General features: G+C 47.0%; 1 protein-coding gene across 2 annotated transcripts; it reads right to left on the bottom strand.

The window, feature by feature from the left end:
• Positions 1-251: 251 nt before the first annotated feature.
• FAM110A (family with sequence similarity 110 member A) lies at positions 252-19,853 on the bottom strand. Of its 2 annotated transcripts, none has more exons than XM_072631691.1 (2): positions 19,761-19,853; positions 252-2,591 (listed from the first exon to the last, which is right to left on the bottom strand). In XM_072631691.1, the coding sequence occupies exon 2, from the start codon at positions 2,409-2,411 to the stop codon at positions 1,383-1,385; it is 1,029 nt and encodes a 342-aa protein (XP_072487792.1). In that variant the 5' UTR covers positions 2,412-2,591; positions 19,761-19,853; the 3' UTR covers positions 252-1,382. The 2 variants fall into 2 exon arrangements, with proteins under 2 accessions (XP_072487792.1, XP_072487791.1); XM_072631690.1 differs by lacking the exon at positions 19,761-19,853 and adding an exon at positions 7,049-12,440.
• Positions 19,854-21,560: the final 1,707 nt, after the last annotated feature.

Genomic DNA, 21,560 nt, shown 5'->3' with positions numbered 1-21,560 from the left:
ACTTCAAACCCAGTGTTTTTTCTACTATCCCATTCTGTGCTGGCCCCTTCAATAGGCCAGGCTGGACTAGGCCTGTTCAGGGAAGACTCTGCCCTCCAAAATCCCAGCTTATCTAGGGAAGAGTTAATAATTACTGAGGCCTTCAAAGCTTTGGTCTGTCCCCTTTCTCCCTCCCTCTCCCACCCCCTCAACACACACCCCAGAGCCAGGGCCTGGGCTCATACCTTGAAAACAAGAAACTGACAACAGCATTTTCAGAATGTGACTTTTTTATCCAAAGCAAAACCACTTAGGTTTATTTACAAAGAGCAAACTCCAGAGAAGAACAACAGGGGTCCAGCTAGTAGCATGGTCAAACTGGGTCCCCAGAGCTCAAGGGAAGGGAGAGACCAAGAGTCCAATTTCTTGGGGAATATGCCCAGCAGAAACAAGGTAGTGAGTGTCTATCTATGAATTATATCCCCCCCCCCCCCCACTACACATACACACACATTCACACATACTCTTTTTCTGTGGCTTCAAGGGAAGATGCTGGGGGCACCAGAACAGGCACCCTACCACATACTAAGTGTGCACCCTAAGCCCTAACTAGGAATGGAGGAGATGCGAAATGAGGCTATCAGGAGGGAACAGGGAAAACTGATCGTATCTCCAGCCTCAGCACCATGTCCTTCTGATGCCAGGTTGGTGGGCATCCTGATGCTCCAAGCTCCAGATATACTCCCATGCTGGGAGGGCTGGTTACTCTAATTCCCACCCTCTCACAGGCAGCTGCCAGGCAGAGCATCAGCAAAGCAGTTTGTGCTGGAGGAATACCCTAAGAGGATCTGGGACAAGTTGGGGTGGGGGGAGTGGGTCTTGCCACCTATGAGGCTTTCACACCATACATTCTGGCCTCTTCCCTCCTCTCATTCAAACCTTCTATCAGTCAATAAAAAGAATGAGCTTGATAGGGCTTCACATTGGTCTGGGATTCCACAGGTTGGCTCCTCTCTCCACTCCTAGAAGCACTACTGGCTTCCTCCTCCAATTCCCTGTAGGAAGGGGAATCCCACACCACCACCACCACCACTTTCTGCATTTGTCAGTGTCTGCTTCCCATCAAGTCTACTGAGAAGGGTCTAGGGAGGCCACATCTCTGCTGAAGATATTGGCTTCATGGAACCCAACATGCAAGAAATCTCTCCTGAGGTTCCTGGACCAACAATCCTAGGCCTGATCTCCATCAAAATGTCCAACAATAACCCTGGAGCCAGGGGTGATAGGGAGAGAGTGCCTCTCCCCACTGTGGGTATCCACAGTGATAGCTACAGGGCCTTTTGTCCCTCCCAGGAGGGGGCCCAGAGCACCCCTTCTCCTCAGGAGCACAAAGCCAGGGGCATTTAAACATTGGAAGCTCTCTGAGCTGCCTCACGAGCCTGCCGAAGCCCATACAGCCACTTAATGACACGGGCATTTCGCTCAATGACAGAGACACCATAAGGTGTTCGATCTCTGGCCCTGTCCTCGGCTGTGGCCTCACTGCGCTGGGAGCGAGTTCCCTCTGAGCTGCTGGTGCTGACACTGTGGAATTTAACTGAGACTATGTCCGAGCTGGCCCTGGCAAAGTGCTCCACGCCCAGGCCCTGGGCTTCCTCTGGGTCCAGGCCACAGTAGTTAAAGAAGCGTTCAAGGTCGGCTGTGGCCCTGGAAAAGCGGTCACTCAGGTCTGATTTGGAGCGGTGCAGGTGGGTAAGACGTCGAGGGCCCTCTTGGGGACTGGGGCCTGGTGAGATGCCCAGATTAGAGCAAGGGCTGGCAGGTGAGCTGGGCATGGCCCGGATCTGAGGCTCCCCAGTGGGCCGGACATCCACCCTGCGCACTGCTGCTATGCTGGGGGGTCGAAGAGGAGTAGAAAGGGAACCCTCAGTGGCAGGACTCATTTGCTTCCCATCTCCCAGGGACATCCGACTGAGTCCAGGTGAGGGCCCTGCCTTCCACTTGCGTTCTGGGGGAGGGCCATCAGGTAGGGGTGCAGGGCTGTCACACAAATTAATGAGGTTGCTGAGGACATCCATGTTGAGGGAGGCCCGAGCTCCACAAGCCTCTGCCCGTCGGCTGCCCATACCTGGGGATCGGCGATTGGGTGTCAACATCGCTCTACGAACCCCAGGGCTAAAGAGAGGTTGCTTCAAGAGTAGGGGCTTTATAGGCTCCTGACGGGTGCTGGCCACCCGCAAGCTCTTCACATATTTGGCCTTGTCTGCCTCCAGCCTCTCCACAGCACTCGGTTTCCGGACATTGCCTTCACCCTGCCGTCGGAAGTAGCCAGGCCCCTTGGTCAGGATGCGAAAGGGCATGCTGGAGGCACAGGGTGCTCCAGGGGCTACCTCCTTCAGACTGCCTGCAGTGGGCAGGGTCTCCACAGGCATGACTGTCAGCTTTTGCCAATAAAGCACCCCAGGGACCTGTGGAAGCTGAAGTTGAAGCTGAATTCAAGCAGGAATGGGGAAGAAATCACATACCCTAGGCTGGTCACTGGAGGGGGTGGTAGAGACAGCAACAGCTGGGCGTCCTAGGCTCCTGAGTCTGCTAGAGTACCATCCAGTCCACTACAGGAAAAGAATGGGTAAAGATTGTGAAGCAGAGCTTCTGTCAGTAACTGTGGCCAGAAACCCAGCTCAGACAAAGGCACAAAGGTGTAGTATCTAAGCCAGCATCGTGCACTTCTGGCCACCCTAGCCCTCCCACCAAAACCCCATTCACCAACTCCTCCAGCCTGCTAGAGAGCTGAACTGAATAAATCCCACTAGTTCCCTTCCCTATTTCAAGGCCCCAGGCCCCACCCCTAGCTGGGTTCCCCTCTCACCCAACAACCAATCAGCATGATGAAAGGAGTTTCAAATACAGCCCCAAGACCTGCCCCCTCCACACACACTCTTCACTCTCCTAATGGACCAAGAAAAGATGGGAAAAGGAGAAAGAAAAGGGAGGGGGGAAGTAGAAAGATGGAGGAGGGGGAGGGAGGGAGGGAACAGGGAAGGATGAGGGCCAGATGGAGGAGGTGGGGGAGATGGGGGAGGGGAGCTAGGAGAAGGCAGAGACTGGGATGAGGGGAGAGACAGAAGGGACACAAAAATGGGAAGAGAAAGAAATTACGGAAAACAAGGAAAGACAAAGGGGAGGAGATATGAGGAAAGAAAAAGAGACAGAAGAGGGAAATAGAGGATGAGACAGAGTGAGGAGATGGGCAAGAAGCAGAGAGGAGGGAGACAGGAGGAAGATGAGGGATGAAAAAACCGGGAGCAATAGAGAGGAGAGATAATGAAGTCAAAGAGGAAAGAGAGGGAGCTAGGGGAAAGAGGGAAGGAAAAAAGAATGTGGATGAGAGAAGAGATAGAAATGAGGAAGAGCCAAGAGACAGAGACAAAAGGAGGAAAGGGTAGAGATGAGAGTGTGAGGGAAAGTAGAGTAAGGAGGAAAGAATTACAAAGAATGAGCAAAAGAAGGGAGGAAGGAAAGAAAAAGAATAAAACTTTAGAGAAGGGGGGAAGGAATGATGAGGAAGATATCTGCACCTTCAGAAGCTTTCCCCTGCCCAGGAGGCAGGCGGGTAGCATGCTGCCACAGATAGGACCCCCATGGGAGACCCAGGGAGTAGCCCTGATCCTAACACTAACTCACAATTTGACTTTGGGTAAATCCCTACACCTTTCTGGGCCTCAAGTTTCTGCCTCTGTAACAATAAGCTGATGGAATTAGGTGATCCCTAGAGCTTTACAATTCACCCCAAAGAGGGCTCTGGCCCTCTTTTCCAAAACTCCACATGCTCTGCCAGAAATACTACAGTCCTGACACTTCCTGGCCTTGCCAAATAAAAGAGATACAGCGTGTGGATATCGGGAGAAAAAGTTCCCTTCCTATTGGATCACAGACTTAAGAGTGGGATAGGATCTTGGATATCATCTGATCCAACCCCCTCATTTTACAAATGAAAAAACTAAGACCTAAAGAGGTTAATTTGGCAGGTCCAAGGTCACGGAGCTATAATTTGAATCTGATTCAATTCAAATGAGAGATGATGTGGAGTTGTGGATAGAGAGACTGCCTCAAAGTCAGGAAGACTTGAATCTAGCTTTTGCCACAGAGTTAACTGCCTGACCCTGGGCAAGTCATTAACCTCTCAGTGTCCTAGGTAACTCTCTATACTCTGAGTTGCAGAAATCACACAGACCAGTATTGGTAAAGAGAATTCCTCCCTGAGAGCTCTGTTTACCAATGAAATCACATGACCAATTTCAATCCCCAAAGCAAGTTCCTGTGTCTCTTGTTCCAGGTTCTCTGCTTCCAAAGTCAGACAGATGAGGGAAAGCTAAGTGTCTATCATGCTTTCCTCATGCCTGCCCTCTCACCCCCACTCAGTTTTAGCTGAGGCAAGCACAGCCCCGGGCTCCATCAAGTCAACATGTACACAATCCCACTCCAATGCCAGCGGAGGAGGGAGGGCAGGATCAGGCAAAGGATCTACAACAGCACCAAGGAACCAAAAATACCAGGAGATGTGATTCAGCCCTAGGTCACACAGCCAGTCAGTGGTGAAGAACCTAAGTCTCCAACCTAGGTCTCCGGAGGCCCCAGGTCAGATCTTTCTCATTTCTCCCTTCCTCCCTACCCAGAGAAAGAGTGCTCAGAGGTAGCTGGCTGGTGAAGGGGGAGGGAAGAGGCCTTGGTCTACATACTAGGGCCTAAGGGCTAACACTGGAAGCATCTTTGGCAAAGAGTTTCTCCATCACAGGCCCAAGCACTGTAGCAGGAGCTTAATAAATGCCTGTGAGATGAAATGAGGGAACAGGAGACGCTAAGGTTGGGAGAGAGAATTGGCAGCTTCAGAGCCAGGGAGAGGTGGGCAGGAAGAAATTGTGGGGCAGAAAGAATGGTTCTCTCCAGGAATTCTGAGTCAGAAGATCCTTCACCCTTCTGAGTCTCTGTAAAAGGGGTGAAAAGCAAGAGGGGCCTGAATCCAAAGACACTCTGCGTGGGCCCTCCCTGAGCCCTCAGTCAGTCTTTTTAGTATTATTAATGTTATTATGTTTTTGTCATATATGTTATTACTCTGTATTCATTTACTTGTGCCCATAATTAATCTCTCTCCACCCTCACCTCATCACCCCCTCCCCCAACCCGGTCAGGAAGACCTGGATTCAAATGTGGCCTCAGACACTTACTAGCTGTGTGACCCTGGGTGAGTCACTTAATTCTGTTTACCTCAGTTTCCTCATCTGTCAAATGAGCTGGAGAAGGAAACAGCAAGCCACTCCAGTATCTTTGCCAAGAAAACCCCAAATGAGATCATGTTGGAGTCGGAAATGACTAAACAACAACAAAAATTTGTAGAGCTAGCTCACAGCAGATGCTTAATAAATACTGGTTGAATCAAAATGGACACAAGCTAGCCAGCTCAAGGAGAGTCCCCAGCCCCTCCAAGTAGCTCCAACCCCCTGGCTAAGTGACCTGCTACTAGAAATGTGCCCTCCTCCCAATACTTGCCAGCCTCTTTCCCTCTTCCTGCCCAGGTCTTGGGAGCTCATGCAGGCACCTCCCAGAGCTGGCTGGTCGGGGAGAGGCCCACAAACCAGTCAGACTCGTTGCTGGCAAGAGCTCACTCCCTGGGAAGGAGGTCATAGATGCCAAGGGCCACAGCACTCCACCCCCTGCAGATGGGCCAGCTGAGTTCCCATAATTCTGCTATCCTCACAAATCCCTCATTTTTCATCACAGAGAATGATCCCAAAGATTCAAGCCCAGGGAATGTGGGAGGGGACTGCACTTAACCCCCCAAAAACGAAGACAACAAAGATTCAGGCACCCTTGGCTAGGGGCTACCTCAATAGATGCCTACACAGGGGAAGTCACTGGAAAAAACTTACCATGGCCTCAAATTCAAGAAGACTCTTGGCTAACAGGGTACAAAAATGGACCTCTAATCCTCCCTCAAGTTTCCAAAACATTAGTTCTTTCTGAATCCTCAAGCACCCTAAGCATGTGATTAGATAGCATATATAATTTATCCCATTTTACAGACAAGGAAAATGAAGCTCTGAAAGGTAAGGCAATGTTAACCTTCCCCCAAGAGGCACGGAGGGCACTGTAAGGGAAAGAGTTCTAGAATGGAAGTCAGAACCTAGATCTGAATTTTGTCCCTGCTATTACTAGCTGTATGACTCTGAGCGAGCATTTTGCCCTTCCTGGGCAAAATATATAAAATGGGACGATTTAACTAGATGATTTCTAAGGCCCCTTTCAAGTTTCAATCCCATGATTCTAAGAGTCAAAGTTCATAGCAAGGAGATTTGTTCAGAATTTGTTTCCATGCCCTGCCCTGGCCTAGCCCCAAAGTCTAGCCAACAGCCAGTTGTGACGGGTTTTCAAATGATGCGCCCAAATTTGCTGGCATAGCCCCAATGAGTGACTCAGGGCAAGCATGATGAATGGCAGATCAGGCAAGGGAAATGTCCCCAGAACCCAGTCCATGGACACCCTCTATCCTCCGACTTAGAGGAGCCAACCTATCTCTCATTAAAGGGTCCTGGAGTACATGCTATACAGCTCCTCACAGGGAAAGGGGAGAGGGGAGGAGTGCCTCTCATCCCAGTCCCTCCTTGTCTGCCAAATTAACAAAGCCCCCCTGGTTCAGGCCCTGACCCACTCTTATTACCCAGAACCCAGCCTTCTCTTCTCTACACACATATATATACACCTATAAATGGTCTCAGTTTTCCTCCTCAGCCTCTGTGCCTCAGGTAGGGAATGAAATTCTGTTGGGGGGTAAGGAGAGGGGAGGAAAGAAAGAAGCATCTTCATCCAAAAACCTCAGAGCCATTGTCACTAAGGCATTAGCAGCACCAGCCCAAGAGGAGTGGGGGTTCACCAATCACCTAAGAAACAGTCCCAGAATAAATATTCCCCTTAACCCCCCAAGCTGTTCTTCCCAGGGCTCACCTGTGCCTCAAGATTTCATACACCACCCCCCAGGAGTTCCGGAGTCCTAGGTCTAAAGTCAGCCACATACCTGTCCGTACTCTCTCCAGCCGCCAGTCCCCCTCTGCTCTGCCCTACTCTGAGCTGGCTCCCCTAGAGCTCAGATAACCTGCCTTTGCGCAACTTCCTGCTGCCATCCACAGGGGAGCTGCGCTGCCCTGGCCCAGGTGTTACCTGAGAAGGAACCAGGGAATGGGAGGGAGCCCCTGCTCCACTCCACACACACACACAAGCCCAGAAGGGTGAGGGAGGAGCTCAGGGCCCCAGGGAGCTAGCTGCAAGAGCCGTAACCAGCCGTGACCCAGGCATGGGGGAAGGCCCACGTGGGGTGGAGACATCTGAGCACTTAGATCCCAGCCCCACCTCCAGGAGGAGTGCGCCAGAAGCTCCAACCCAAGGGATCCTGAGTCTGACGATAGGCTCATGATCCATGACTATGGATCAGAATGGGATGGATGGCCATTTGGAACACAGAAGGTCAGGGCTGGGAAGGAACCACAGAATAGGATGTTAGGGCAGAAAGGGAAGCCTGAAATCAGAATCAGGAGACAGGTTCTAGTTCTGGCTCATTATAAATATCTCTCTATAAGACCTGGGACAAGTTACTTCCCCTGTCAGGGACTCAATTTACACTTCAATAAAACTGAGAATATCATACTTTTACCACCTGCCCCACAAGACTGTTGAGAGGAAAATACGATGTAAAACACTACAGCAATGTAAGCTGCTGTTATAATCCTCAGGAGTGGGGAGGACAGAGGTGTGGGTGACCACTGGCCAGGGATACTCTAGAGGGGACTCCCATTTCAGGCAAAAGGGGGAACCACAGTTTTTAAGGCCCCTTCCCTCTCTGAGATTCTCAGATCCTGTCTCCTCGTCCCAAACCAGTCTGCTGGTGTAGACAGGGACCCTCCAACCTCTTTCAAGAGGTCAAAAGTTCTTTCCCTCTTGCCCAGTGGTTTTAGCACAGTGCCTAGCACACAGTGGGTGCTTGAGAAATGCTTGCCAACTAGTTGGTGGATGCACTGACTCTGCTTCAGCCTGCCCAGAGGGGAGGGGAAGAGAAAGCGACTCAGGGATGATGGAGGCAGGGCAGGGTGTGCAGGCTGATCATCCTGTAAATAGCTAATAATAATAGCTCCCATTTCCATACCACCTTAACATACATTATTGCCATTGTTATTTTCTGACTTCCTCATTATCCTTTCCATATTAACTTAAAGTTAATTAAATGAGCTGGTGCAGGTGATACTAAGCCCATTTTACAAATTGTGACCGGAAGGTTCAGGAGGGCAGAGAATTGTCCAGGGTTACACAGCGAGTAAATGGCAGAGCTGTGACTCAAATCCAGGTCTAATTTGCAAATCTAGCATTCTTTCAAATAACTCCCAACGGAGCAGAGCCAGGCCTATGAATTCTAACAATGGCACTGAAGCAAAGAAACTTCTGGGGCTTGATGCTGCCCCCTCCCTCTCCTGCCAAGCAGAAGTCCGCTCCTGGGAGAATAATGAAACAAGATGGGCCAAAAGGGAACCCAATCCCACATCCTCATCCCTATGAGTAAGACCCTAGGCCAGCTACCCAGGAAAACAGGGGGGAGGAAGGTGACTCAGCAGGGACGGGTCTCTCTCTTCTCCCCCAACTATGAGTCAGCCCTGAACTGATCACCAACCTGCCCACCCATCCCTGGGGCACAGATGGGGTCACCCTGGAACCTGAGCTGCCAGGTTTTTCCAACCAAAGATCCCGAGAGGAAATCGATCCATATCTCCCTCTCCTCTCCTGCCCTCTCTGAGCAGGATCATCCTTCATCACCAGCTCACATGCCAGCAGAGGCAGCTAGGCCAATGTAATGGGAAAAAAATGGACTGGGAACTTACAGGTCTTGAGTTCTTCAGGGTCTCAGACACAAAGAGCTTAATCTTGGGCAAATCACTTCATCCCTGAGACTCTATACCCTCATCTGTAAAGTAGGGATGATGATACCTGCACTCCTTCCTCCACAGGGTTCTTGTGAAAGATTGAAAGCTTTAAAGTAGCTATAGAAATAGGATGCCTCAGGAAGGCCCAATGCTCTGGTAAAGTCACCAAGGGGTATCCAGTGGATGGCTAAGCCTGGGTCTTTCTCCTGGATACCAACTTCCCAGCATACTCCTCAAACACCTGGAGCTTCCCTTATTTATCCCTTAGAGACTGATCATTCAGGAATTTATCAAAATCTGTGGAGGAGAAAGGAATCTTGGAAGTCATTCAGGCCAAGCCATATCTAGTCTATTGAGTTTTCAGATGATGAAGCTGGAACCCACACAAGTCCAGAGCCTTGCCCAAGGTCACCTGCACTGTAAGTAATAGAGCTAAGTAGGATTCAAACCCAAGTACTCTGGTTTCAAATTCAGGGTTCTTTTAAATTTACCCTGCCTTATAAAACAATTTTATTTCCAGTCTGTACCACCCCCCAGAAGAACGAATGCCATGTGTTTGTCTGTCCCTGAAATAAAGTGGGAACCCTTTTAGTTCAAAGATTATAAGTGGGCAAGAGCCAGGTATAAATGGAAAGAGATTTGTACTAAGAATAAGAGATATGGGTTCTAGTCCCAGCTTTAACACAAACTAGCTGCATAGTCTCAGGCAAGAGATTTTGCATAGTAAGAAAAAAGCGCTTGGAGTCCAGAAAGACACAAGTTCAGATCTTGCCTCTGACACTCATAGGTATGTGGCCACAGACCAATCTCATCACCTTTCAGTGTCTCAAGTTTTCTAAGCTGTGAAATGGGACAGTAATAATTGTGGTACAGTGGACAGAGCAATGAACTTGGAATCAGGAAGCCCTGGATTCAGAATCTGCCTCTGACCCCAGCTGGGTAACCCTTGGAAACTCACTGAGATTCTGGAAGCCTCAGTTTTCTTATCTGTAAAATAAAAGCATTGGAAGAGATGCCTCTGAGGTCCTCCAACTCTAAATCTGAGATCCTCAGACTGCTCCGAGGTCCTCTGTAAGGTGCTCAGCAAACCTTGAAGTGCTGTGGCAATGTCAGGGCTGTTATTATTCTCACCTTCCTGATAAAATGAAGGAAGGATAGCCCTTCTCAGCAATGCAGGACCTAAAACAACTCCAAAGGACTCACGACGGAAAATGCCGTCCACATCCAGACAAAGAAGTATGCAGTCAGAATGCAGGGCAAAGCAGACTATTTTCTTTTTTGTTTTTAGTTTTTCTTTTTCATGGTCTCTCCCATTTGCTATAATTCTTCCATGCAACATAACTAATGTGAAAATGTGTTTCGTAGGAATGTATGGGTAGAGCCCATATCAGGTTGCATGCCGCCTTGGGGAGGGAAGAGTGAGGGGGAGGAAATCTAAAACTTATAAAAGTGAATGTTCAAAACTGAAAATAAATTAATATTTTTTTAAAAAGATAATATATAATATATGTGTGTGTATATATATATATGTATATAATATGTGTGTGTGTGTGTGTTAAAATGATTCTTTCTTTTTTCAGGAATAAAAAAAATCCAAAAACAAAAAGAATGAAGTGCATTCAACATCTCCAAGGTCCCTTGCAGCTCCACATGCTACCTTCTAAGGCCACTACTACCTTTAAATATTTCCTGAACTATAACTACCTGCTCAGTCTTGCTCTATAGAGAAATACAGATAAATAAGATGGGTTCCTGGATTTTAGGAGCTCAAATTAGAGGAACAAGAGCCACACACATCAAACAGAGGCCAGTAGGACACAGGAGATGATGCCCATGGTGCCCTTAGTGTCTTTGGACTTCGCTTCCAGTAGACAAACAACATATCAGCAAACATTTACCGAGCACCTGCTCTGGGCAGGGGATGAAAGCGGTGAATGGAAAAATAGGGTCTAATGGAAGAGAAAAATTACATCCAAGAAAAGAGCACTAACAAAGCCAGGTTATCTAGGCTTAATATCCTATGAACAGGAAAAGCAGTTAGTCATCCCTCTCATTCAATTAACTCCAGTGGCTCCCTATCATCTCCAGGGTCAAATATAAAATCCTCTGCTTGATGCCCTTTTTAACCTGGTCCCTTCCTACTTTTCCAGTTTTCTTACTCCTGATTCCCCTTCACATACTCTCCAAACCAGTGACAGCCTCCTTGCTGTTTCAAGCACAAGGCACACGATTCTCCTAACTACAGGGCATGCTCCCATCCCTGGAATTGTCTCCCTCCTCATTAGCTCTCCTGGCTTCCTTTGACAAGAAGCCTTTCTCAGTTCTCCTTAATCATCATACTCTCCTCTGAGACCACCCTCAATGAACCCTGTCTATAGCTTGTTTGTACGATGGTATTTCTATATTGTTTCTTCCATTAGACTGTGAGCTCCTTGAGAACAGGGACTATTGACCTTTCTTAGCATCCCCAGAGCTTAGAACAGTCTCTGGCACATAAGTACTCAATAAACGCTAAATGACAATTGGCTGACTCTAGAAGTTCAGGGAAGAACTCAATCCCTGGGCAGAACTGAAGCTAGACCCTGAAGAACTGGAAGGACTAGGCAGAAGGAAGGAAGACAGTTATTGGATCACAGAATCTAAGCTAAAAGGAAACCAAGAACCCTTCTAGTCCAATCCCTTCCTTTTACAGATATGGAAACCAAAGTCCAGAGAAGTTAAAGGTTTGTGTTTTATACAACCAAGGTCACACGGTACTGGACAAGGGAACGTGTCTCCTCTATTCTGAGGACAAAAGAAGCCCCTACTATCTGGGCAAAGTGGGGAACAGTGAGGGATAGGCTTTTAGGGTAACACGGAAGTTCTCAAATGTCATGCTAAAGACTGAGAAGCAACTGAAGGTATTTATTTGAGAACTATCTCTTTCAAGCTTCAACACGTACCTTTTAATTCTGCTTTCCTGGGATGTGTAATGCTATGGAGAAAGCCCTAGACTGGGCATCAGGAAACCTAGATCTTTATCCTGTCTCTATCAGTGACTCACTTGGGTAATCTTGAGCAAATCATTTCCCCTCTCTAGGCTTCAGTGTCCTTGTCTATCAAAAAAATATTGAACTTAGGTGGGCTGGGCAAAAGAGATGAGGTCCACAGACCTCCCCTGCCCCAATACATCTCTGCCATCCTCTTTCCTCAACTGTTAGAGAATCCCCATATGGCAGAGGAGGATACTGAGGCAGTCCCAAAGTCAGAACTCCAACCCAGGTCAGCTGATTTCTAGTCTAATGCCAGCTCTACTGCCATTTTTTCCCTTAGGGTGGGACTGAGGGAGGGACAAGTTAAAATTCCCCAGTAGAAGAGTTTCTTTCTGGGTAACTGGATGACACAATGATGATACACTTGAAATCAAAATAATCTAGGGAATTCTACAAGTGGCTCCACCCTCCAGGATTGCCTCCTCTGCTCCCAGCACCTTTCTGAGCCCAAGCTAGTTGCCTATGCCCCTGATCTGTGACAGAGAATGGTCCCTAGGGTGAAGCCCCCATTCCTCCACTGTTTTGTCACCCCTCCCCTCCCCCCCACCAAGCCTGGCCCCTCACAGCTTCATGCATTTAGAGGAGCAACATAGCAGTCATGAGGAAGAAGCCCTAGCCTGGGTGTCAGAAGATCTGAGTTTGAGTCCTAATTCTGTTACTGCCTTACTGTAAGACTTTCCATTTCGGAATCTCAAATCTGCTCATCTGATAAAGGAGGCTCTGAGATGCCTTCCAGCTCTAATCTTCTGCCCTTAAAAAGATAGAGAAGTGGAATGGAAAGAACCCAAAAGTTGATTAAGGAGATCTGGGTTTGAATCCTAGCTCTGATAACACCTCAGAGCTGTAGGAATCTATGTAGGCCACAGTTTCCGCACTTGTTTAAAAAAAATATATCTTTGGACATAGGGGTGAAAACGACCTTGGAGACCATCTAATCCAACCCCTACATTAGGACTCTAAGAAGCTGGAGAAGGAAAGTGATGGACCCAACCTCACATAACTATTAACTGAGTCTAGATACCAAACTGGGTGTTGGCCTCCTAAAGCTGATTCCAGCATACTTTCTACAACTTTTAACATCTTCCATCTAACCTTTTGGCATAGTGGGTATCATCCAGGGCTTAGAGTCAAGAAGACTATCAACTCCTACCCTGACACTAAGTACTCATCTTGGGATAAGTCACTTAAACTCTATTTGCCTTTGGCCACTACTCAGGACTTGTTTAGTAATAAGTAAAAAGGCATTCACTGATCACTACTTGCACAAGCACTTTGCTAAATTCTGGAGACACCAAGACAAAAGTGGCACTGTCTCTGCCTTCTAGGAACTTACTAATTCATAGATAACCTTCTTCCTAAGAGAGAATTGGGGGACATAACACTGGACCTGGAATCAGATCAAATCCAACCTCGGATACTTCCCAGCTGTGTGACCTTGGCAAGGCACAAGGCACTTAACTTGCTTCACTCAGTTTCTTCCACCATAAAATGGGGGGGTATTAATAGCACCTTGTTGTGAGGCTCAAATGAGATAATTCTTGGAAAAATCACCTAGCACAGTACCCGGCATATAGTAGATGATATATACATATTTATTCCCCTTCCTTCCCTCTTCTTATTTGAGACAGGGCCTCACTTGTAATCAGTGTGAATCCTGTCTCAGATAACTTATGTGACCCTAGGTTGTCACTTAACCTCTCTCAGCCTCAGTTTCCTTATCAATAAAATGGGGATAATAACAGCAACTACCTCACAGGTTTGTTGTGAGGCCCAGCACTTTCATTAAAATGGGAATCATGATTAGTCATCATTCTGTGACTATGTGGCACAACAGGCTCCTTCTGCAGTATAAGAAATGAGTTTGCCATAAAAAATGGGCATTCTTGCCCTCCAACCCTGCACTATACCCACAGGCACCCTCATCAACAAGCCAGCAAGCTATGCCCCTCCCTGAGGTATGAGACTTGGGCTTTACCCACACAGTGCTCTGATCACTGAGAGGAAGCAAGCCCCACAGACCTTTCTCAATTAGCCATCTGGACACAGCCCTTTAACTCCAGTTCTAAAACTCTCCCAAGACTAGTTTTAGCTTAACTGGTTTTGGGGAAATATACTTAGGAGGGGGTACAGTAGAAAGGGGAGAAATATATTGTGCTGGTTGGGAAGTGTCTGTTGTGTCAAAACAATGTGTAATAAATACCTCAGTTGTTGGGGCTTTTTTTAAGTCTCCTAGTCTCTTTTAAAGTCCTGGGTGGGGCATCTGGGGCTTTTTATAATCAAGACAGTTTTCCTCCTACCAGTTGCTGTTTCCTTTTTCAGTTAAGGGTAACATAGCCCTCACTAGGGAAGCATCAAGGCCAGATAGTGTTGCCCTTCCCCTTGCCCTCTCCTTTCTCCAGGCTAACCCAGGAATCAGCAGAGGCCTGCTACCCACAGGAGCCTGGGAAGGAAATGAGCTGGCAAGGTCATATCCATTTCAAGCCAGCTGTTGCTTCACTGAAATGGCCCCAGCCCCAAGCAGCCCCTCAGGCACCACTCCAGAGTCGGCTGGCCCCAGCAGTATTTCTGGAGCCTCACCTGATCCCCCTGTGCATGTTCCAGCCTGAGAAGGCAGGACCAAAGCCTGGCCTGGTTCCTCACAGCTGACTTGTTCTGTGTGACCCTAGAAGGCAGAGCTAAGATCAAGTTGGAGATTTCGATTAACCAAGGTTACAAAGAGACAGATTTCAGTTCAATATAAGACAAAACTTCTTGAGAAACAGAGCTATCCCTCAATGGAATGAAAACCATATGAGGCATCATATAAGCTCCCCATCACTGGCAGAGTTTAAAAGCAGAGGTTACTAGGGATAGTCTAGAGGAGTTGGTGTGGTGCATAGGAAAGAAGCTGGGGAGTAAGCAGAGTCAAGACATCATTGTCCACAGTAACAGCAACAATGACCTCCAACAATTCTGAAGGACTTAGGATGAAAAATGCTGTTCACCTCCAGAGCAAGAACTGATGGAGTCTGAATACAGATAGTAGCATGCCTTTTTTAAACTTTATTTTTCATGGGTTTTTTTGTCTATATTCCCTTTCGCAATATGAGTTACCTGGAAATATGCTTTGCATGTATGCACATGTATAATCTATATCAAAGTGCCTGCCTTCTCAAGGAGGGGAGAAAAGAGAAGTGGAGATCTGGAACTCAAAAATGATAAAAAATGAATGTTAAGAATTGTTTTTACACCTAACAGAGAAAAAAATTTTAAACAAAATATTCTTTAATAAAAAAAAGGAAAGAAGCTGGATTTGGAGTCAGAAACCCTGGGTTCAAATTTCCGTACTTCTACTTTATTACCTGTTCTACACTGGGCAAGTCAATTCCTCCTCAATTTATTCTAAAGAACATTGGATATTTTCTTTGCCCTTAGCACTCCCTACTTTGTATTATATTTATCCCTGTATATGTCAAACTCACCACTGCCTAACTAATCCTAAGAATGTGTTAGCTTCCTAGGGCAGCAAGGATTGTATTCTCTTCGTCTTTCTATCCACAGGGCCCAGAACCCTGCCTTGCACAAATAGGCACTTAATGAAGAATTGCCAAATAGAACTGAAAATAATTTTAGTATCATCACATATTAGAATATTGTAGGGAACTTGGAGCTCATTGTAACACCAATACCCATAGCATCTGCTATGAACATGCATATATGTATTTCCAGGGTAGATTCACAAAACATAATAAACTTTCTTCCTCAAGGGCAAAACCAAAATATTTAGTTAGAACATCACCATTAGGATACCAGGAGGTAAGATTTAGCAAGGTATTCATCACCAATCCAGAAAATGCCAACATCTTAAGCATTTTTTCTGTTAGGCCTCCCTACAAACAAGCTCCAGTAGGCAAAATCCCTCTCTCCTCCAACGCTAGCTCACCTCTCTCTCCTCATCATTCTACTCCACCTAGCACAGTGGATTTAAATATTAAATAGTAATTGTTTCTCTTTTACCCAAGAACCCTGAGGGTCTTCTACTCTCAGTTTGATTTTTATTTTTTTTGATTAAAGGGGCCATCCCTTGAGTGACTACTTAAAGAAGCCTATTTACTGAATGGGTGTATCTCACTCAAAATGAGAATGCTATAAGATCTTAGCCTGACAGGGCCAGGGTATCCCATTGCATCCTGGCCATCTCCAGTCATCCTGATGAATATCAGGCCACTGGACCCAGATGGCTCAGGAGAAGAAAGTGAGTCTGGTGACTTTGCACAGCCCTCCCTCACTCAGATCGAAGTCAGCTGCAAGTCATGTCACCATCTTGATGTCATGGTCCTCTTCAAGAACAAAGGACAAAACACAACAACCGACAATTTCAGCTAAAATTCCATTGGGCAAGCTCTTCCCACAATGGGCTCCATGTGACTCAGTTCATATCACAGCTGACCTGGGCCAGAGCTCAAGGCAGGTCAGTCACACAGGCCTATTAATGGATGGGGAAGATCTTCCTATCCCATTAACATTATATTCATCTAGTCCAAATCTTACTCAGAATCCCCTCCGCTACATCGTGGATAATTAGTCTTCTAACTTCTGCTTGAATCCCTTAGTGACCTAGGGTGCACTATTTCTTAACTGCCAGATTCAATGGTCTTTTCTCAGTTCTTATCCTTCGTGATCTCTTTGTCGCTTTTAACACTGTCATCCACACCCTCAGCTTCACTCCTGATCTGAATTCAGGAAGACTTGACTTCAGAGCCAGCCTCAGACTAGCTGTGTAACCCTGGGCACCTCACTTAATCCTGTGTGCCTCAGTTTCCTCATCTGTAAGATAAGCTGAAGAAGGAAAGAGCAAATCCATCCAGCATCTCTGCCAAGAAAACACTATATAGGGTCACAAAGAATCTGAAACAACCACACCCTCCTTCTGGGTAGTCTCTTCTTCCTTGGCTTCTATGACAGTGCTCTACCCAATTCTGCTCTCATTTGTATTACTGCTTCTCAGTCACGTTTGTTAGAGCTCCTTTTCCTTTTGCCTGCTAAACATACATGTCCACTAGGAACCTAGTCTCTTCTTTGTTAATCTCATTAACTACTCTGAGTTCAATTATCTCTAAGCATTTTTGTCCCAATCCATACATTCAGCCTTCATCTCTGCCTTGTACTGAAGTTCTGTATTATCAACTTCCTGCTGGATATCACCACCTGGATATTCTAGACATCTAAAATTTAGCATGTCCAAAACACAACTTTCATCTTACTTGCAAAGATAAAATCATCTCCTTGGTTTTTAAAGCCCTGCATAACCTGGTCCCTATCTACTTTTCCAGTCTACTTACACCTTCCTCTGCCCTCCACACATTTGTAAGCCAGTGACACTGGTCTCTTTGCTATTTCTAACATAAGACATTCCATCACCCCAACTACAATCATTCTCACTAGCTGTCTGCCATGCCTGGAATTTTCTCCCTCTTCATCTCCCCTTCCTGGTTTACTTCAAATACAAGAAAAAAACCCACTTTCTGCAAAAAGCCTTTTTTAGGCCTCCTTAATCTTAATGTCTGCCCTCTAAGATTCTCCCCAGTTTATCCTGTTTATAAATTGTGTATATGGTTATTGACATGTTGTCTCCCCTGACGGACTGTGAGCTCTCTGAGAGCAGAGACTGTTTCCTACCTTTCTGGCACATTGCAGATGTTTTAATAAATGCTCATTTGACTTGACTAGTACTATCTATCCTTCCAATCACTCAAGTGCATAACTTTGTAGTCATTCTTGGCCCCTCTAACCTCCCCCAACTCATTTATCTAATCAGTTGCCAAGTCGTGCTGAAATCCTATCTCCATCCATCTCATAGATGTTCTCTTCTCTCTACTCACATTGCCTCTACCCTAGTTCTAACCCAAATGAACTCTCCCCTGAAAGGCTAGAATTTCCTCCTGCTAACTCCAGCCTCTTTCTTCTATAATTCATATCCCACAAAACTGCCAAATTGATATTATTAAGAAAAGGTCTATCCATATTAGCTCCATCCTCAAAAATCTTTAATTATTCCTCACTGCCTTCGGGATAAAATAAGAAATGCTTGGCCAGGTATGTAAAGCCATTTACATCGTGGTCCCCATCTTCCTTCCAAGTTTCATGTCATACCACTCTGTCACATGCTCTGTTCCAGCCAAACTGACCTGCTAGTTATCCCCATATATTCCCTTTCCCATTCAGTGGCTTTTTGAACATGCTTCACTCCAACAGAGAAGTAATGAACACCCTCCTCTCCTTTACCTGGCAGAAGCTGTACTTCCCTTCAAAGCACAGCTTTAGATGCTGCTTCACACATAAGTCTTTTCCTGATCCTCTCATCTATTAGCACTATCTCTTGAAATTACTTTGTAGACTTTGTATTTTACAGATCTGGTTACATGCTATATCCTCCCAGCAGAACTTAAAATTCCTTAAGTGCAGAGACTGATTCATTTTTATCTCTGTATCCTTAGTTCCTTAAGACATAGCCATGAAGTGAATGTTGAAAACTAAAAATATATATATATATATTTTAAAAATACATAGCCATAATAGTGCCTCGCATGTAATTACAAATAAAATGATGATAGCTAACATTTATGTAGCACTTAGTACATGCCAGACACTGTGGTAAACTATTTACACTTATCATCTCATTTGATCTTCACAATAAACCTGGAAGATAGGTACTATTATTATTTCCATTTTACAGATGAGGAAACTGAGGCAAAATGCAGTTTGGTGTTTTGATTTTGGGGTGCAAAAGAACTTGCCAAAGTTATTATAACTCAGAAGTGTATGAGGCCACATATGAACTCAAGTTTTCCTGAGTCCAGGGACAGCCCTCTATCCACTGTATCACCTAAGTACCCGCACATAAGAGATATTTCATAATTGTGCATTGACTTGAAGGCTGCCCAATCTATTCCCTTGCTGGGCAGCTGTAAATGTTAGGAAAAAGAGAGAAAGAGAAAAAGAGAGAAGGGAAGGAAGGAAGGAAGGAGGGAAGGAAGGAAGGAAGGAAGGAAGGAAGGAAGGAAGGAAGGGAGGAAGGGAGAGAGGGAGGGAGGAAGGAAGGAAGGGAGGGAGGGAGGGAGGGAGGGAGGAAGGAAAAGGGAAGGAAGGAAAGAAAGGAAGGAAGAGAATAAAGGAAAGAAGAAGGAATGAAGGAGGAGAGGAAGGAAGGAAGGAAGGGAGGGAGGGAGGGAGGAAGGAAAAGGGAAGGAAGCAAAGAAAGGAAGGAAGAGAATAAAGGAAAGAAGAAGGAATGAAGGAGGAGAGGAAGGAAGGAAGGAAGGAAGGAAGGAAGGAAGGAAGGAAGGAAGGAAGGAAGGAAGGAAGGGAGGGAGGGAGGAAGGAGGAGAGGAAGGAAGGAGGGAGGGCGGGCGCTGCAAGCACAAGGCTCCTCTCTCGGCACACGCAGATGACCTCCAAGAACCCCTTACAAATGGGAGGCGGGGTAAGAGAACATGCAGCCAGTCAAGGTCCCTCGTGCTTGTGGGAGCGCAGGCAAGCCCCCGGGTCAATGGGGGGGCGAGAATGGGGGGCTCTGCGGCCACACAAGGTAGGATCCCTCCACATCTCATGAACGCGACCCTATGATGTGAGGAGGTAAGAGATGCTTCGGCCCCACCCCCCACTTTTAGGGATGAAGGGAGAGGAAGGGAACCTGCCCATTGTCATCGACCAGGCGAGAAGCAGCGGAGCTGGGAGGCCAGCCAGGCCGCACCCCGCGATGCCAAGCGGGGCTCCCTCGAGTTCACTCGGACCAAGCCCCCACACTCACGTGCCACCCGCCGAGGGGCCCGCAGCGACGCCCTCAGGAGGTCCTCGGCGCTCCCGCGGCTCCCCAGCAAGCACACCGGAACTGCCCCGCCCCTCCTCCCCGCCCCGCCCCGGGATCCCAATGGAGACCGGCCGCTCCCAATGCCTCCAGGCCGCAGTCGAGGGGGAAATGTGGATCGTCTCCCCCCTCCTTCCGGGACGGCGGGGCCTACTCAATGTCGTTTTTCTCTCCTATGGCTAAACTCCAATTTGTCGGACTTTTTCTTCTGCTGGATCTCCCAAGTCTGTCAAGCCGAAAGACAAGAGAAAGGGTTATTTGGGATATAAGTTCCCCCCTACAGTGAGCGAAATGGTTCACCCCGGATGCCCCGATTGGTTCCTGGGTTCCCTTCGAACTCCGCGCTGCCTTGGTTGCTAGGTGACTTTTGGAGAGTCGGCTTTATGAATGAAGCTGGGTGCCCTCGCTCTGTGCCTCGCCTACCCCAGGTCGGTGTGTCCCCCGCCCTTGGGCTCGGAGCCCTCCGCGCTTGGCGTCCCCTTCCTTCTCCTCAGACCCACGGAAGGAGCCATTGTTAGCATCACCACCCTCGTGTATGTTGTTCAGTCGCGTCTGACGCCTCGTGACCCCGTTGGGGGGTTTGGCATTTCCTTCTCCGGCTCATTTTACAGAAGAGGAAACTGAGGCAGCCAGGGTTAGGGGACTTGCCCTGGGGTCACACAACTAGGTAATGTGTGAGGGAAGATGATCCTTCAGCCTCCGGCCCCACGTGTAGGGTTACCATTTACACAGCGCGTGTTCTGTTGTGCCAGGCGCTATGCCAAGCGCTCTACAGTGAGTGCCCTGGTCAGCTCTGGTACGCAAGGATCTGAGACAGCTCCAAAAGACTCGTGATGGAAAATGCTGTCACGTTTAGAGAAAGAACCAGGGAGTCTGAATGCAGATCCAAGCATGCTATTTTCTGGTTTTTTTCTTTCCTCATGGTTTTTCCCTTTTGTTCTGATTCTTCTTTCCCAACATGACTCGTGTGGAAATGTTTAATAGGATTGTTCATGTATAGCCTCTGTCACATTTTTTTCAGTCATGTAGTGGGTGTGGAGGGTAGGGAGGAAGGGAGAAAAAAAAATTGGAATTTAAAAGTAAATGTTGAAAACTACCTTTACATGTAATTGGAAAAAATAAAATATTATTGAGGAAAATAAAAAATTTTTAAACATTTTTATTTTATTTGATCCAACCCTGGGAGGTAGGTACTATTATTATGCCTATTTTCCAGCTGAGGAAACGCAGCTTATGTCTGAAGTTGGATTTGAACTCAGCTTGTACTATGTGTCTGTGATGGGATTTGAGTTAAGGACTTTCTGACTCCAGGCTCAGAATTCTATACACCAAACTGCTTAGCTGTCTAAATATCACCACCACTACTACTACCGTCACCATTTCAGTTCAATAAACATGCCCCTGCTATGTGACAGGCACAGTGCTAAGTGCTGGGGATGCAAAAAGACAGTGCCTGTCCTCAAGGAGCTTAGAGTCATTATTAATGGGGGAGACAAGATAGAAATATATGGAAAAAAACCTGTATCCAAGATAATTAAGAAATAATTAACAGAGAGAAAACACTGGAATTAAGAAGGGCTGGAGAAGGCTTCCAGTAGAAGGTGAGATTGGGACATGGGACATGAAGGAAGCTAGAGAGGTGAGTAGTTGGAGTGGAGGAAGGAGAATGGTCCAAGCATGAAGGACACAGCCAGAGCAAATGCCCAGAGCTGAGAGGTGGAATATCTGGTTCATGGAACATCT

Source organism: Notamacropus eugenii, chromosome 1, assembly GCF_028372415.1.
Source record: "Notamacropus eugenii isolate mMacEug1 chromosome 1, mMacEug1.pri_v2, whole genome shotgun sequence".
In the NCBI taxonomy this organism is placed as follows: domain Eukaryota; kingdom Metazoa; phylum Chordata; class Mammalia; order Diprotodontia; family Macropodidae; genus Notamacropus; species Notamacropus eugenii.
The sequence above is the reverse complement of the archived record's forward strand: the minus strand, read 5'-3'. Positions and strand labels throughout refer to the sequence as shown.